This window comes from Chrysochloris asiatica, unplaced genomic scaffold (genome assembly GCF_000296735.1).
Source record: "Chrysochloris asiatica unplaced genomic scaffold, ChrAsi1.0 scaffold00296, whole genome shotgun sequence".
NCBI classification, from domain to species: domain Eukaryota; kingdom Metazoa; phylum Chordata; class Mammalia; order Afrosoricida; family Chrysochloridae; genus Chrysochloris; species Chrysochloris asiatica.
The window spans coordinates 1,796,747-1,811,915 of record NW_006408814.1 but is presented as its reverse complement, the minus strand read 5'-3'; the positions used below and the strand labels follow the sequence as shown (position 1 = coordinate 1,811,915).

General features: G+C 41.6%; 1 protein-coding gene across 1 annotated transcript in view; it reads right to left on the bottom strand.

The window, feature by feature from the left end:
- The window catches only part of RPRD1B (regulation of nuclear pre-mRNA domain containing 1B), a 99,047-nt gene that overhangs the window by 36,709 nt on the left and 47,169 nt on the right, over window positions 1–15,169 (bottom strand). The window contains exon 6 of the mRNA XM_006874731.1: window positions 6,523–6,698. Within this exon, the coding sequence (XP_006874793.1) occupies window positions 6,523–6,698 (176 nt within the window). The remainder of the gene's footprint in view (window positions 1–6,522; window positions 6,699–15,169) is intronic.

Below are 15,169 nucleotides of genomic sequence, written 5' to 3'. Positions count from 1 at the left end.
CCCAGAGAAGCATTGATGCCTGAGATGGAAGCAGAGAAGATGATGTGGAGCAATGGAGCAGCTGAGGACTTTAGATCCAGCGAGGGAGAGCGACTGTGTGCTGAAGACTGGGGGGGAGTTAGCGTAGGGGGCAGGCTTGCAGGGCATAACCCATTGGTTGGTTGATGATGCATGGAGGGGATTGTAACCATGACAATGAAACGATATACGATAGAATCAATGTAAAACTAATGTTCTCTATGTAAACTATCATATAATTCACAATAAAACATTAAAAAAAAAAAAAACTGTGATATTGGCACAGAGACAGACATGGAGACCAATGGAACAGAATTGAGAGTCCCCAAATAAATCCACTGATTTTTAAAAATGGTATCAAGAAGTCAATGAGGAAATAACAGTTCTTTCAACAAATGGTGTGGGGGCAACTAGATATCCACATATAAAAGAATGAAGTTGGATCCCCTTCCTCACACATACTTAAAAATTAACTCAAAATGGATGAGTGATCCATATTTAAGAGTTAAAACCATAAAACTCTTAGAAGAAAACCTAAGGGCAAATCTCCATGATCTTGGATTTGGTTATAGATTCTTAGATCTCACACTAAAAGCACAAACAAAAGAAAATAAATTGTTGTTAAGTGTTGTCGAGTCGATTCTGACCCATAGTGACAACTGTATAGGATTTCTAAGGAGTAGCTGGTGAGCTTGCAGTTCAAACAGTTTTGCAATCTGGCGAATTAACCCACAGCGCCACACCAAGACTCCAACGATAAATTAGACTTCATAAATAATAAAAAGACAGCCTACAGATTGGAAGAAAATATTTAGAAATCATAAATTCAGTAAGGGTCTATTATCCAATACAGGACTCTACAAACAGACCTAGGAAGAAAGGGATGACAATCTTCACAACAGTTTAATCTGCTACTAAGCACTGAGACAATGCTGAAGTGGGCAGCAATTCGTTTTCTTGTGCATGGGGTCACCATGAGTTGGGGCTGACTTGATGACAGCGAACACAAGACCATTCATATTAAAGAACTTGCACTAACACACACTATGATGGCTATACTGGAAGAGTATAACAAGGTCAACGGTTCAAACCTACCTGCTGGTCCTTGGAAACCCTATACAGGGTTGTTATGAGTCAAAACTGATTCAACAGCACTTAAAAACAACATGAGGGCTATAAAAGAAAAAGAAAAAATAACAAGTACTAGTAAGGATGTGAAGGAACTGAATCCTTAAATGTTACTGGTAGGAATGTACGTGATACAGCCACTTTGGAAATCAGTTTGGCAGTCACTCAAAAAGAGTACTACCAGCAACACAGAATTTCAGTAATGCTACTCCTAGGTCTATACCTAAAAGAATTGAAAACAAGTACTCAAATATTTGTACAGTCCTCACAACAAACAGTAAAAACAAACCAAATGTCCATCAATGCATGAATGGATAAATACAATGTGGTATATACACACAATAGAATATAACTCAATCCATAAAAAACCAACATGGGTGAACCTTGAAAACATCATTCTTAGTAAGAGAAGCCAGACACAGACGGTCACAATCATATCGTATGATTCCATTTACATGAAATATCCAGAACAGGTAAACCCAGAGACAGAAAGCAGTTAGTGGCTGCCAGGAGTTGTGGGTTGACAGTATTGGGAAATGGTTGTCAGTATGTTTTTTTTTTTTTGAACGATGAGAACACTTTGGAGCTTGGTAGAAGTGATGGTTGTGCAATGCTGTGAATGTGCTATATGCCAATGAATTGTACATTTTAAAAAGGTTAATTTTATTTTCTGTGAATTTGTGTCAATAAAAATAATCTGCAGGTTGGAGAAATACATTTCTCCAGAGTTCTTCCCTGTGTGTCACACACAGGGCTGTCTCAGTTATAGACCACTGACAGCCAAATAACATTATCTGAATTAAAATAACCAGTATGTTAGGTGATCAAACTGCAGGCACCTGATCCTTTATTTATTTATTTTTTTTTCTTCAACATCTTCATAAATAGGTTTCTCTCTCTCACACACACACAACACATATACACTTCCACATGTCCCTATCACTCTGACAGAACATACCCACATTATACTTTATCCAATCTGGCAAGACAGGAACTCAGTCTAACCCACTCAAGACTAGGCTTGTGAGCATCTAACAGTCACTTGAGATAAATCACCTCTGCAAACCAGAAGTCAACCTTCCCTCTGTTCTAATAACTGATGCCTGGAGGTTTTACCGTTTCAAATCAACCTCTTCAGTACCCTCCATATTCCACTTCCTTCTGCATGCCTTCTTTCCTATTTCTAGGTTTTCTTGTGCTCTTGATTAAAAAACAAAATAAAACAGTACAAACAGACTCCCAGCAGTTCTCTCTCTAGCTTGCAGGAGTTCAAGGGAAAGGTGGAAGGTCAGGACCAATCATGACACGCAGAAGTAGATGGTTAAAAACAATCATTTTTCCACTGTAAGGAAAAGAGCAAAGTAACCCAAAGGAGAAAATCCACAGAATGTTCTATCTACTATCCTCTGTCACCTTTCTATACTACATATTCTTATAATAACCAGAATCAAAGCAGATCGGTTAAGGCACTTTCAATGTAAGTTTAAAAAACCGTTTCTTCTGTAGAAAAAGGTTACATCATCAAGTGATGAAATCCACTCACACAATCAGTATTTCAGAGGAACAAGTCAGCTCCTGGTACTGTAGGAGCTCTCAGAGAACACAGCCTGGCTGACTTTGGGAGACATGCTTCAGAAATCGTGGTGTTCAGTGTCCATGCATGTGAAAATTCTCTTAATCATTTTAATAAAAAGTTGCTCAAACGAATGCTATTGTTATGAAGTGCCGTCAATTTGGTTCCAAAACATAGCAACCCTATAAAGGGCTTTCCAAGGAGTGACTGGTGGGTTTGAACCACCAACTTTCCGGTTAGCAGTCCAGTGCTTATCACAGTATTAGCATTTTAATTTTTTTTCCTCAGTCTATTTCAATTTAGACACAATAGTTTCCATTATTCCCCTTACTTCTAACACTGTCACATTCTACAAGGGGACTTGACATTTAACTCTTCCTTTGCTGGTGTTACTCCTCTGCACACCTCCTGACTGGCACAAGTTTGGCTGATGTCATGAAGCAGCTACTTAAGGATTGAGTCTTAGTCTCCCCACTTGTGGTTTCCAGCATCTTTCACATACCTGACTCTTCTTCAATTATGACCTTTTACCAAAGGCTTCTCTGCCTGCCAAGAAGTGTGTGGGTTTTCCTTAATGACATTATGCACAATTCTTTGATTTGACTGCTATGAGTCAGAACTGACTTGATGGCATTTAACAGGAACAGCATACTGTTTAAGGACTGCTAGTGTGCTGCTGGAAGTTAAGAACTGGACTGTGAACCACAAGATTGGCAGTTCAAACAGACCAGCTGCTTCTCAGAAATACTATACAGGGTCGCTTGAATCAGAACTGATTCCACGGCACTTAACAACAACATACTGTTTAAAAGGAGCTCTAGTAGTGTTGTTGGGCTGCTAATGGCAAAGTCAACTGTTTGAATCTACCAACCACCTCACAAGAGAAAAATAAGGCTTTCTGCTTCAGTAAAACTTTACAGAAACCCCCTCGGAAACCTTATAAAGGATCGCTATGAGTCAGAACCAACTCGATGGCACTTAATCACAACCACCACATACTGTTTTATAGGACTCCTAGTATGATGCTGTAAGAGTCGCTGTGAGTCAAAACTGACTTCGATGGCACTTAACAACAACATACTATTTATAAGGAACCCTGGTGGCATAGTGGATTATGCATGGGGCTGCTAACCGCAAAGTCAGCAGTTCAAGTCCACTGGGCACTCAGTGGGAAAAAGACAGGGTTGCTCTGAGTAGAAACGGACTCAACCACACACCATCATAACCACCACACTGTTTAGAGAGTCCTGGTGTGGTGCTGTAGGATAAGCACTGGACTGCTAACTGCAAGGTCATCTGTTCAAACCCACCAATTGCTCCTTGGAAACCCTACACAGGGCAACTGTAAGTCGAACTGGCACTTAGCAACAACATACTATTTATGTCAAAATATGACATCCTTGAGGTCAGAACCATAATCTCTTTCTGTGATCTACAACTCCCCTCCTTATTGGGTAAAGATTGAATCACCTTAGGGTCAGAATCATCACACCCTCCCCTAAAGTTCAGGAGCCTCTACACAATCTAACATACAATTTTCAAGTGAAAAAAAAGATACTTATGCTACATAAAGAAGATGCAAACTTAAAAAAACAAAACATTAAAAAATTAAAACACTACTAGAACTTTGGAAAGACTACCAATCAAAAAGATTTCATTTATACATTGAAGACAATGAAAAGATTAAAAAAACAAAAGCGTGACTGGTGTTTTCTAATGTGGCAGTTTTAAAACAAGGACTGGCTGCAGTGAAAAAATGGAATTTTACAAAGGAGTGGGCAAAAAGAATGTGATCCAAAAGGACACTTACTTATGCTCAATTCTCTGAACTTTTAAGAAGAAAAGAAAAGATCTCTATGGAAGAATGGCTAAGTCTCTGCAGATATGGGGAATTTAGTATTACTGCATCTAATGTAAGACATACTTGCAAGTTTTACCGTTACCCTATAATACAGTAAGACCAATCTATTAAGAGATATGAAGGAAAACCTTAGATTCTGGAAGAAGACTGTTCACATTTCTAGTAAAAATGGGTAAAGTTACCTTTCAATGTATTCTTTTGTACCTAGTTATTTGTATTTTCTAAATGCAGCAAATTTAGCTCCATTTATACAAGGAGTAGATTTCTTCAAGTGGCTCAGAGACACAAACTGGGGTGGCAAACGTTTAACTGTATTTTCCACTGGTGGGAGTTTCCTGTTTTGCTTTGTAAGCAATGGAATTCCAACTGCTCGATGAGTTCAAGAATGAGGGTTGGAAAGCTCAGAAGAGTCCTCAATCTGAATCCTTTCTCGACTTTAATATCCTTCTGAGGCATCCAATAGACAACTGGTTCCAAGGAAGTCAAAATGATTCCCCAAGAAAGGTGCAGAGAAAGTGTAAATGTGGGAAGGGGACACAGCAAAGAGTTAACCAACTCTACTAGCCCAATCTCCTTCTCAAAAGACTGTCCTCTATGGTAGCTTGCCATGTTCCACCCAACAACAGCTGCTCATGATAATCAATGTCTGACAGATCAGAGAAAGCCCTTAATGTGTCGCCAAGGGGCAGTTCAACAGATGGCATGGTGACTTACAACCAGAATCATTAATTACACTCTCTTATTAGTCCCGGGGCACAGTGCTGAAAATGCTTCCTCAGTGAAAGATGAGCATTACAGATAAATGACCGTCTGGTATTGCCCGTGAAACTCCCTTTAGGATTTCTGGTCAGTGCCAATTTCTAAATCCAAGACATACTATTTTTACAGCCTTTTCTCAACTTCCACAAGCTTGCTAGCAATATGAGGTTCCCACTACCACTATTCATCATGGTTCTCATCATCACTACAGGTAAGGATATGGGGAAAGGATAATCACTCACTTCCCCTCAAGTCAGGTGGCTGCGTGAAAGGCAAACTTACTAATCTCAGTCACCAAGGTTCAATTGCCCCTTCCTCTGCACCAGAGAATGTGTGTTTCCTAAGTGCAGAAGTGGGGACCACCTCTGCCTTTCTTTACTTGAAGTGGGACTAAAGAGGTTTTCCTTTTAATGCAATGTGACTAATCCCCCAACTCACAACTGTCCTCCCCTTCACAAAACCACTGGGTAGAAGATTCTTTTCTAAGCCTTCTAAAAAAAGACACTCCTAAAACGCAAGAGTAGCAGCTTGGGGTAAGCAAGATTTCCCAAATACCCACACTGCTTGCTGTTACCTCAAGAGATGAAGTATGGAGGTTAAACCTCTATGTACTTAACTAAGGTGCCAAAAAAGTGCATAGCGAGAAACTACTTTGGAACCCCCTCTCAGGGACACTCCGACTAAGGTTCTCACTTGGGGTAGAAGGGATTTCCTTCCCAACAGCTTGAGAACTGGGCTCCAGAACTGTGAAATTTTACACCCGATGAAAGGGAGAGCCTGGCTACTTATTGGCCTCAGTATGGATACGAGTCAGAAACAAATTTCAGTATGACCCAAAGAAAGTAACTTTCAGGCATGTCCCAAATAAACATTCTTTGGTTGCGCTGACTTCCTCCCTTCTTCTTGTACCTTAATTTGTAATTTTTCCAAAATGCTACATTCAAACTAAAACTATGAATAAGAGTCTGTTTCCTGCCATCTGAGTTGTTCGTTTCTGTACACATAAAAACGTAAACTTAGTATTTAAGTAGGCTCAAGTAACTATGGAATCTGATAGATGTTCCCATTTCATGAAATTTTAAAAGACAAAGAGGTATTAAAGAAGGCATCAGAAAAACCTCCTAATGTGAGCTACCAGAAGGAAAACTAGAGAGAATCTGGGTCTGCCTTGCAAAGTACTCACTTCTAGTTTTTTCTCCTTTTCTGACAAAACATCTTTCTGGTTCTGGGTATACTCCACCAACATCCGAGCCAGCTGGCGCCGGTCTTCCAGTTCTGCCGCCAGGCGCCCGTTGTATTCTGCTAGTAACAGACATGCTTCATCCACTGTTTTTGAAAGACGTTCAGCTGCCTCTTTGTCTAAGTACAAATGGACCAAAAAAAAAAAAAAAAAGATAACATACAAATCACACAGGCACAATTGCAAACGTTTCTGAGGGAAGGTTAACAGTTTGTCTCCCGATGTAGAGTCAAGAATAAACCAGAACCTCTGAACAAACAATGGACTGGCTGACTGAGAAATCCAAAGGCATTCACTCCTGTCAAAAAGGACATTTGTGAGTTACTGAAGTGAGGCAACTGTACAGAGAGGGGGATCTTGCAAAGGATTTATAATGCCTGCTCCTGCAAAAATTTCACAAAGCAAACAAGCAGAAACAGATAGCTAAAGTCACGCTTAAAATGATTTTTCCTTGCCTCAGAGATTTCAAAGGTATTTTCACTTATGTTATTTTTTAAAGTGGTTTTTGCACATTTTTCTGAGGTAAAAACGTTAACAGTCATCTTGTAGGTGTGAGAACTTAGACAGGGAAAACATACATGGGTTTGATATTATGTGGTTAGTTGAGAAGGTAAGACTCAAACCAAGTCCCAAAAAATGGGCCTATCAAACTCTACCTCTTAAACTTGAAGCCAAAGAGCCTGGGTGTGATGAGCTCTCTCCCAGTGTTCAGCTTAGCATAGGTGATGAACACAGAAGCTTCCAAATGCTTTTGAACATGACCCAGTGAAAGAATTACACTTTCTGACACACATAAAAGTAATACAAAAAGTCTTGCTACAAAACCAGAGAAACCTTAAAAAACGTTACTGTTTCTCAACATATCCTCCCATCGTTCTGGAGGTGGCACTGCCATCTCTCTGACCCACCCTTGAAGAATTCTGTGCCCTTTGATTAACACCATATCACCATGGCACTATGGACATTCTGGAGACTCAAATCACCTTCCTTTTAAATGTTGAATCTAGGGAACAAAAAGAAGTCTGAAGGGACAATATCAGAGATGTAGGGTGGATGGGAGAAGTTTTCCAGATGAAATTCTCACAGGACAGCCCTCGCTGCTCTCAGAGACTGCAGGTGCATTGCCTTGTTGGGGAAAAATTGCTCAGCACAGCTTTCCTGGGCTTTTTCTCACCAATGCCATTTTTCTAATCTTAAAACTGCATAATAAGCCCCCATGATTGTCCTGTGTCCTTTAAAAAAAATCTATCAAGATTATTCCCTTTGGGATCCAAAATTACAATTACCATAACCTTCTGAGGAGTCTTGGTGTGATGCTGTGGGTTAACGTGCTGGACTGTAAAAGTCAGACTGAACCACAAGATCAGCACAGGGTCACTATGGGTCGGAACTGACTCGACGCACTTAACAACAACATACAACCTTCTGAAGTGACCCCTCTAACTCGAATTTAACTGACCGAGCAGGTCCCCTAAGAAGCCACTGCTCTGACTGGACCTGTTTTGAAGGCACCCGATGAGAATAAGACATGTGTTACTGAGAAAACATGTCTGCAGCCATCCACTGATCAGAGACAGGTTCAAACATACTTTATTTGGGATAAACCTGTGCATGTATGAACTGGAACCCTAGTAGCAATACTTTTGAATTACTCTCATATAAAAATAAAAGAAGCAGAAGTTTCATAAACTATACCTAACCTTACTATTACTATATGCAAAAGATTCTAAAGTCTATTTAATTCCATTGTGTAAAAACGTTGGTCATTACCTCCCACACCAATTTTCTGACCAATTATGGCGCTGTGGGTTAATGCATTATACTGCAAAATCAGTTTGAACTGCAAGGTCGGAGAAGAGCTACTCCTAGGAGGAAACCTATACAGGGTCACTACGGGTCGGAACTGACACAGCGGCACTTAACAATTATTGGCTTGGGGTAAAAACAGTAACGTGCTGAAATATCAACATATGAGAAAGGATAGTCTTAAAAATAATGAACAAAAGTTCAACACACTAGGAAGTGAGAGGAAAAAACAAAAGGAAAGAGTAGGCTTTGTATATATCAAGAACTAGGTGGTAGTGAGACTAGAACTTTCAATACTTCAAAAAGTTCGTGGACAAATTTCATTATCTTTTATTTCTATTTTCCCACTGCTCCCTTGAAGATTTAAAGCCTTGGTAACCCTATATGGGGTAGCTATGAGTCAGAACCGACTCAAAGGTACTTAACAAAAACAGTAAATAGACTTTGTCAAAAGGCCAATAAAGGTCAAAGAGTAGGTGACTAAACACCAGACTCTAGTGGTTCTATGAAACAAGCTAAAAAGGCATTACACAGCAATACAGATGTGCTGGTCCCTGTAAGTACAGGGACTCAGCATCCTCAAGGGTGATAGGGATTTATGAATTCCAAACAGTGTCTGTCTGTCTGATACACAGACTTCTTCAAATGAATACTGGAAGAAAAACTTTTCAGGGATTTCCAAACCAGGTCTGATTCCAAAGATGAGGCATTTCAACTCCCCTTGAGGACAGGGAAACAAAAGAATACTCTTAGTGAAAGGAAGGAGTGAGAAAACCAATGAATCCCACACCCCAATGTCCCCAGTCTGGTTCTATGACATATATGAAAAAAGAAAACAATGAAATAGAACACAAAGGAAAGACAGCAAGACAAGATTCTAGATTGGTGGTACAATCTAAAACAAGCTGCTAGGGCTTAGCTTTGTCATGATTATATGACATGACCCTCCCCCTCCCCCCATGACTAATTAAGATATTTAAGCATCCACAGCAACAATATCAAGAAAAAAAATATTTTAAAAATTCAACTCTCACCTCTAAGAACTTGTACAATGGGAGAATATACAAATAACTATAATCCAGAGAAAATAATTTATAATACTTTATGAGTTACAGAAATCATGTAGTCAAAATGTAGATGGGAAATGCTCATTTCTCGGAATTTACCTGCTGTAACTGCACTCATGGGCTCTAACCCTCCCAATCATGTGAGGTGAGAGCTGTGTGCCTTCCTGCCAGCTCTCCCCTCTTGTGTACCAGCAGGCATTCCATTCCCTCGAGCTCACTCACAAATTCACTTTCTGCAACTGACCACTTCCTTTCCACAAGCCTCACCAGTTTCTTTCTCCTTCGAGGAGCTCTGGTAGCGTTGTGGTTACAAATCAGGCTGCGAACCGCAAGGTCAGCAGTTCAAAACTACCAGCCGTTCCGTGGGAGAAAGATGACGCTTTCTGCGCCCGTAAAGATTTACAGCCTCAGAAACCCTGTACAGGATCCTTATGAGTCGGAACTGACTCCACGATACCACCTTCGAGGAATACTATCAGGTATTCTCCTATTAACCACACATCCTTGTCCTCCACTGCCTATTTCTTTGATCCACTTTTCAGCAAAACTTTGTCTATATTCCTTGTATCTACATCCTCGCCTCTTCTTTTCCTTAAGCTCACTCAAATCAGGCTTTTATACCCACCAAGTCTTGGCCCAAAACAATCCAATTAGCTCAACAAATATTTGAGTGCCTTTGATATGTCAGACAATGTTCTAGGCATTCAGGCAAAGCATGGAGCAACCCAGATAACATACCTCTGCCTGCAAGGAGTTTCTATTCTCAAATAGGAAGAGAAACAATATAATATAATATACTTACTTAGCTAAAAAGGACTATATAGAAAAATGAGATAGAGGAGATAGAATGAATAGGAAAAAGTAAAATCAGATAATCAGGTCAGCCTTACTCGGGTGACATATAAACAAAGAGAGGTCTGGGAATGATAATTCAAGCAGAGGGAAGAAACTATAAAAACCTGAGATGAGAGAATTCCTGGCAAGGCAGACCATGTGTCTGAAGTAAGCAGGGAGGAAAGCAGTAAAAGTCTATGAAGTAACAGGGTAGGACACCTAAGGACTCTAGCCTTTACTCTAGAAGGCAGGGAAAGCCTATGCTACAGACTAGGATTAGAGAGTCTACGACAGAGGAGGACAGGATTCGACTTCTGTTTTAACAGGCTCATATTGGGACTAGAATGGCGGGCCTGGGGCAGGTGGCTAGAGGCTACGTAAGAAGCTGTTGCCAACAATTCAGGTGTAAGCAATAGAAGTGCTGAGAGGTTCGCAGGTAATTTTTCTTAATAGAAGGATGAAAGGCTATATAATGAGATGAAGATGACCATGAGAGAAATGGGTTTTGGACGGAAGTTCAGTTTAGGGGAGTTAAGTATGAAAAGCTTTTAACACAGCCAATTAATTATACTAAATAGGAAGATGAATATATGGGTCTAAAGTTCCAAGGGGAAGGTCAAATCTCAAGATATAAATTAGGGAATCACAAGTATAAAAAAGTTTATGGAACCCAAATAAATAATGGGCACAGGACATGAACAGACACTTCACTAAGGAGGAGATGCAGGCAGCCAACAAACATATGAAGAAATGTTCACAATCACTAGCCATTAGAGAGATGCATATAAAAACAGCAATGAGATATCATCTCACACTAGCAATAACAACGAAGTTCAAAAAAGTAGAGGACAATAAATGCTGGTGGGGACGTGGAGAGACTGGGATGCTCCTGCATCACTGGTGAGATTGCAAAATGGTCCAACCTCTCTGGAAAGAAATATGGCGTTTCCTCAGAAGGTTGGAAATAGAAATACCTTGTGATCCAGCAATTCCTCTACTTTGTATTTGTCCACAAGAAATACAAGCCATAACACGAGTAGATATATGCATACCAATGTTCACAGAAGCACTACTTACAGTGGCAAAAAGATGGAGACAGCCTAAGTGCCCATCAACTGAAGAATGGATAAACAAATTGTGGTACACACACACACACAAGGGGATATTATGCTACCTTGAAGAACAAGGAAGCTATAAGTTATCACATTATATGGATGAACCTTGAGGACATTATGTTGAAGGAAATTAGTCAGTTGTAGGAGAAATACTGCATAGGACCACTACTGTAAAAAACTAAGAAAAAGAATCCATATACTAAAGGAGGGTGGGGTTGGGTTTCATTGCTGGTTACCAGGATACAGGAGGTGACATGAGTGGAAGGAGGGGAAGGTGGAGCACAGGGTAGGGAACAGACACAGGATAGTTTGGGTGTTAGGGAGGGGGTAAATACATAAGAAGGGGGAGGGGAATGGAAGAACAAGGCAGATGGGAAAACAGGCAGGTTTGCATGGGCTAAGTGAGACACAGGTAAACAATGATGTATGCACAGCTCTGGAACAACAGGGCTCTGGGATACAGGGATTGAGACATGGTTGTAATGGACAAAAGGGGAGAGAAATAATGTTAAGATGCTTGGCTGTCTTTTGAATCTTGGTTTTCCGGGCATTATATTATAAAATAGACACTGGAGGGGAAGAGAAAGGAATAGAAAGAAATATCACCACAGAAAGTCTATAAGTCTGTCTTCTGCCTATAACTGACTGGAATACCTAAAATGGGGCTACACTCTGTCCAGTGAGGGATGCTTCCTGCGGAGTCTCTGCATTACATAAAACCACAGGTGGAATCCTGAACCTCACCCAGAGTCTTCTGATGTGGGAAATTTCCACTTGAAAGAACAAACAGACTAGCCTGGAGCGGCTACAATAACAGAAGATACTTCTTGAAAGAAAGACTGACCAGAACAATAAAAAACAATATAGGCAGTCCAACTGATTACTACAACAAACTGATTACTACAACAAGCAAGTTGTTCGCCCAGGAGACACCAAGGCAAGTGGTCGGATCCCCTCAGGGCAAACCCCCTTCCTTCCAAGACTAAGACTCAATGGGAATCCACACTCTGACTGGTGACCACATTCATCACTGATAATGGGAAGTAAGGGAAAAACAGCAATGAAGCTGCAAGCTAAGCCCTACAACGTTCAACAGACTCCTGTGAACACAGGTGGAGACCTGGATGGCCAGCAGTGTGGCAAGACCTGGGGACTCTTGGGCCCAGAGTCAGTGACATAGCCACAAATGACTAGAGTGGAGAGTGAAGCGTCCAGCTGATAAGAAGAGAGGGCATATATATAAGAACATCCACACTTGCAGAAAACACCCACTCGACCTGATCAGAGATCAACTAGAAGAAAGAAGAGGGGAAAAAAAGTGTAATCTGATACAATTTGATGAACTCAAAAGAGGGAACAAATCTTTACAGTGAGGATCATTCTCACCCCTTCCATATACAGAGTAGACAGGGATGGGCAACTTAGACATTGGCTACCCAATGTGAGAGGGTTAAAAAGGGAAGAAGTGATTGGCTTACAAGCTTTCAAGGAGCTAAGATCCAGAGGGCGCAGAGGAAGGTAAGACTCTCCACTGCGTAGTATCCAATCTGTCTGGGCGAGGCTAATGAAAGAAAATAGCGATAAGTCCCTTGTGGTACAATGGTGAATAATTGTTATCAGGACTGGCTGAGAAGGTTGGAAATGTAAAGGTGGACATTTTGTAGCAAAAGGACGGGATTGATTGACTATGCAGTCCAGGAGCCGAGGTACGTGGAGCCATCAAGGGAGAAGAGCTGAGTGTGAGACCCTACCCAGAGAAGCAGTGACACCAGAGATGTAGGCAGAGACGATGACATGGAGAGATAGAGCGGCTGGGAATTCTAGACCCAGAGTTCCCAGAGAGGGAGAGGGGCTGTGTGCTGACGACCAGGGGAAGACTTGCAGGGTATACCCTTTGGTTACTTGAAGATGCATGAAGGAGACTGTAACCATTGCAATGACACGATATACAATAGGATGAATGTAAAGCTAATGTTCTCCCACGTAAACTATCAAATAATTCACAGTAAAACATTAAAAACAAAACAAAACAAAACACTGAATGGGACTTCCGGCACTTCCCTGACCGGGCAGCACAGGTACAAGGGCTCCGGAGAATACAGGGGTGGTATTGCATAGGGAGGCCCTGGCTTGGTAGACAGACAGCCTTGGGGCAAACATAAAACATTAGGCCTTAACATTATGAGCTTTCTTTTTTAAAAAATCAAACTGCTGAGGAGTTACAATCATTTTGAGCCTCTACCCACCTGCACTTAGTTCCCACCCTGAGGAGTGCCCCGCCCATTGCAGAGCATGGAGCTCAGGGCTTGAGCCGAGCCGTTCAGAGGGCAGACGCTCCCGGAGAGCTAGCAGGTCCACAGGAACTAGCATGATCCATCCCAGGGGGTGCCTCATTGCCACGATGTGCATTGTCGGCGTGGATATAGGGCAAACTGGGGTGCTCACAGCACAGGGAGACAGAGAGAGGCATTGTAGACGTCATCAGACACAGCCGCACCAACTGCCTGCCCCCGCCTTCAGCTTTTTCAGCCTAAGCCAACCCTCTGCCCAGCCTCCAAGCCTCAGGCCAGTCCATCAAGGAGCAGCCCAAGCAGTCCTGCTGTGATTCTGTGGGTTAATGCACCAGACTGCAAAGCCTTTTGAACTGCAAGGAGTGTGATTAGAGCTAACTAGCTGCCCCTTGGAAACCCTATACAAGGTGGCTGAGGGTCACGATTAACTCCACAGCATACCAACAAGGAAAAGAGCTGAGAAGGGGCTGAAAGAGAGTTAGGGCACTAAAGACTTACTTATATTAAGCCACGCTTTTTTCCTCTTTCTTCTGCGTGTGTGTGTGTGTGTGTGTGTGTGCGCGCGTGTGCGTGTGCGTGTGATTAGAGCCTGCCTTATTCAAGAGCACAGGCCAGCCCAAATTGAGACACCCTTGAGTAGTTGTCTACCACCAATAACAAAGCAGTACTGCTGAGGCTGACTGCAAAGCTTTGTGAACTGCAAGGACTGTGGTTCAAGCCCACCAGCTGCTACTTGGAAACCCTATACTGGGTGGCTGTGCATCATGATTAACTCCACAGCATACCAACAAGGAAAAGAGCGCAGAAGGGGCTGACAGAGAGTTAGGGCACTAAAGACTTACTTACATTAAGGAATGCTTTTTTCCTCTCTTTCTTCTGCTCCTCCCCCCTTATTTTTTTTTCTTTTTTTCTTTTTTGTGATTAGAACCTGCCTTATTCAAGAGCACAGGCCAGCCAAAATTGAGGCACCCTTGAGTACATGTTTACCACCAATACCAAAGCAGTCCTACTGAAGCTGACTGCAAAGACTTTTGAACTGCAAGGACTGTGGTTCGAGCCCACCAGCTGCTCCTTGGAAACCCTATACTAGGTCGCTGTGGGTCATGATCGACTCCACAGCATACCAACAAGGAGAAGAGCACAGAAGAGACTGAAAGAGAGGTAGGTACATCATTAAAGACTTACTTACATTAAGCTATGCTTTTTTTTCCTCTTTTTCTTGAGCCCCTCCCCCCCCCATTGTTTTTTCTTTTGATCCAACGTTTTTTTTTTGGTCTGTTTTGTGGTTCTTGTGTTCCTTTGTTTTTCTCTCATTATCGCTATTGTTTGTTATTTTTTTCTTGTTTGTGGTTTTGTTTTCTACCCGACTGGTGTTGCTTGGCTGTCACATAGCCTCCCTTCCTGTTATCAGAGAACTCCGCTTTTGTTTTTGTTTTTGATTTTGGTTCTGTTTTCTACCCGACTGGTGTTGTTTGGC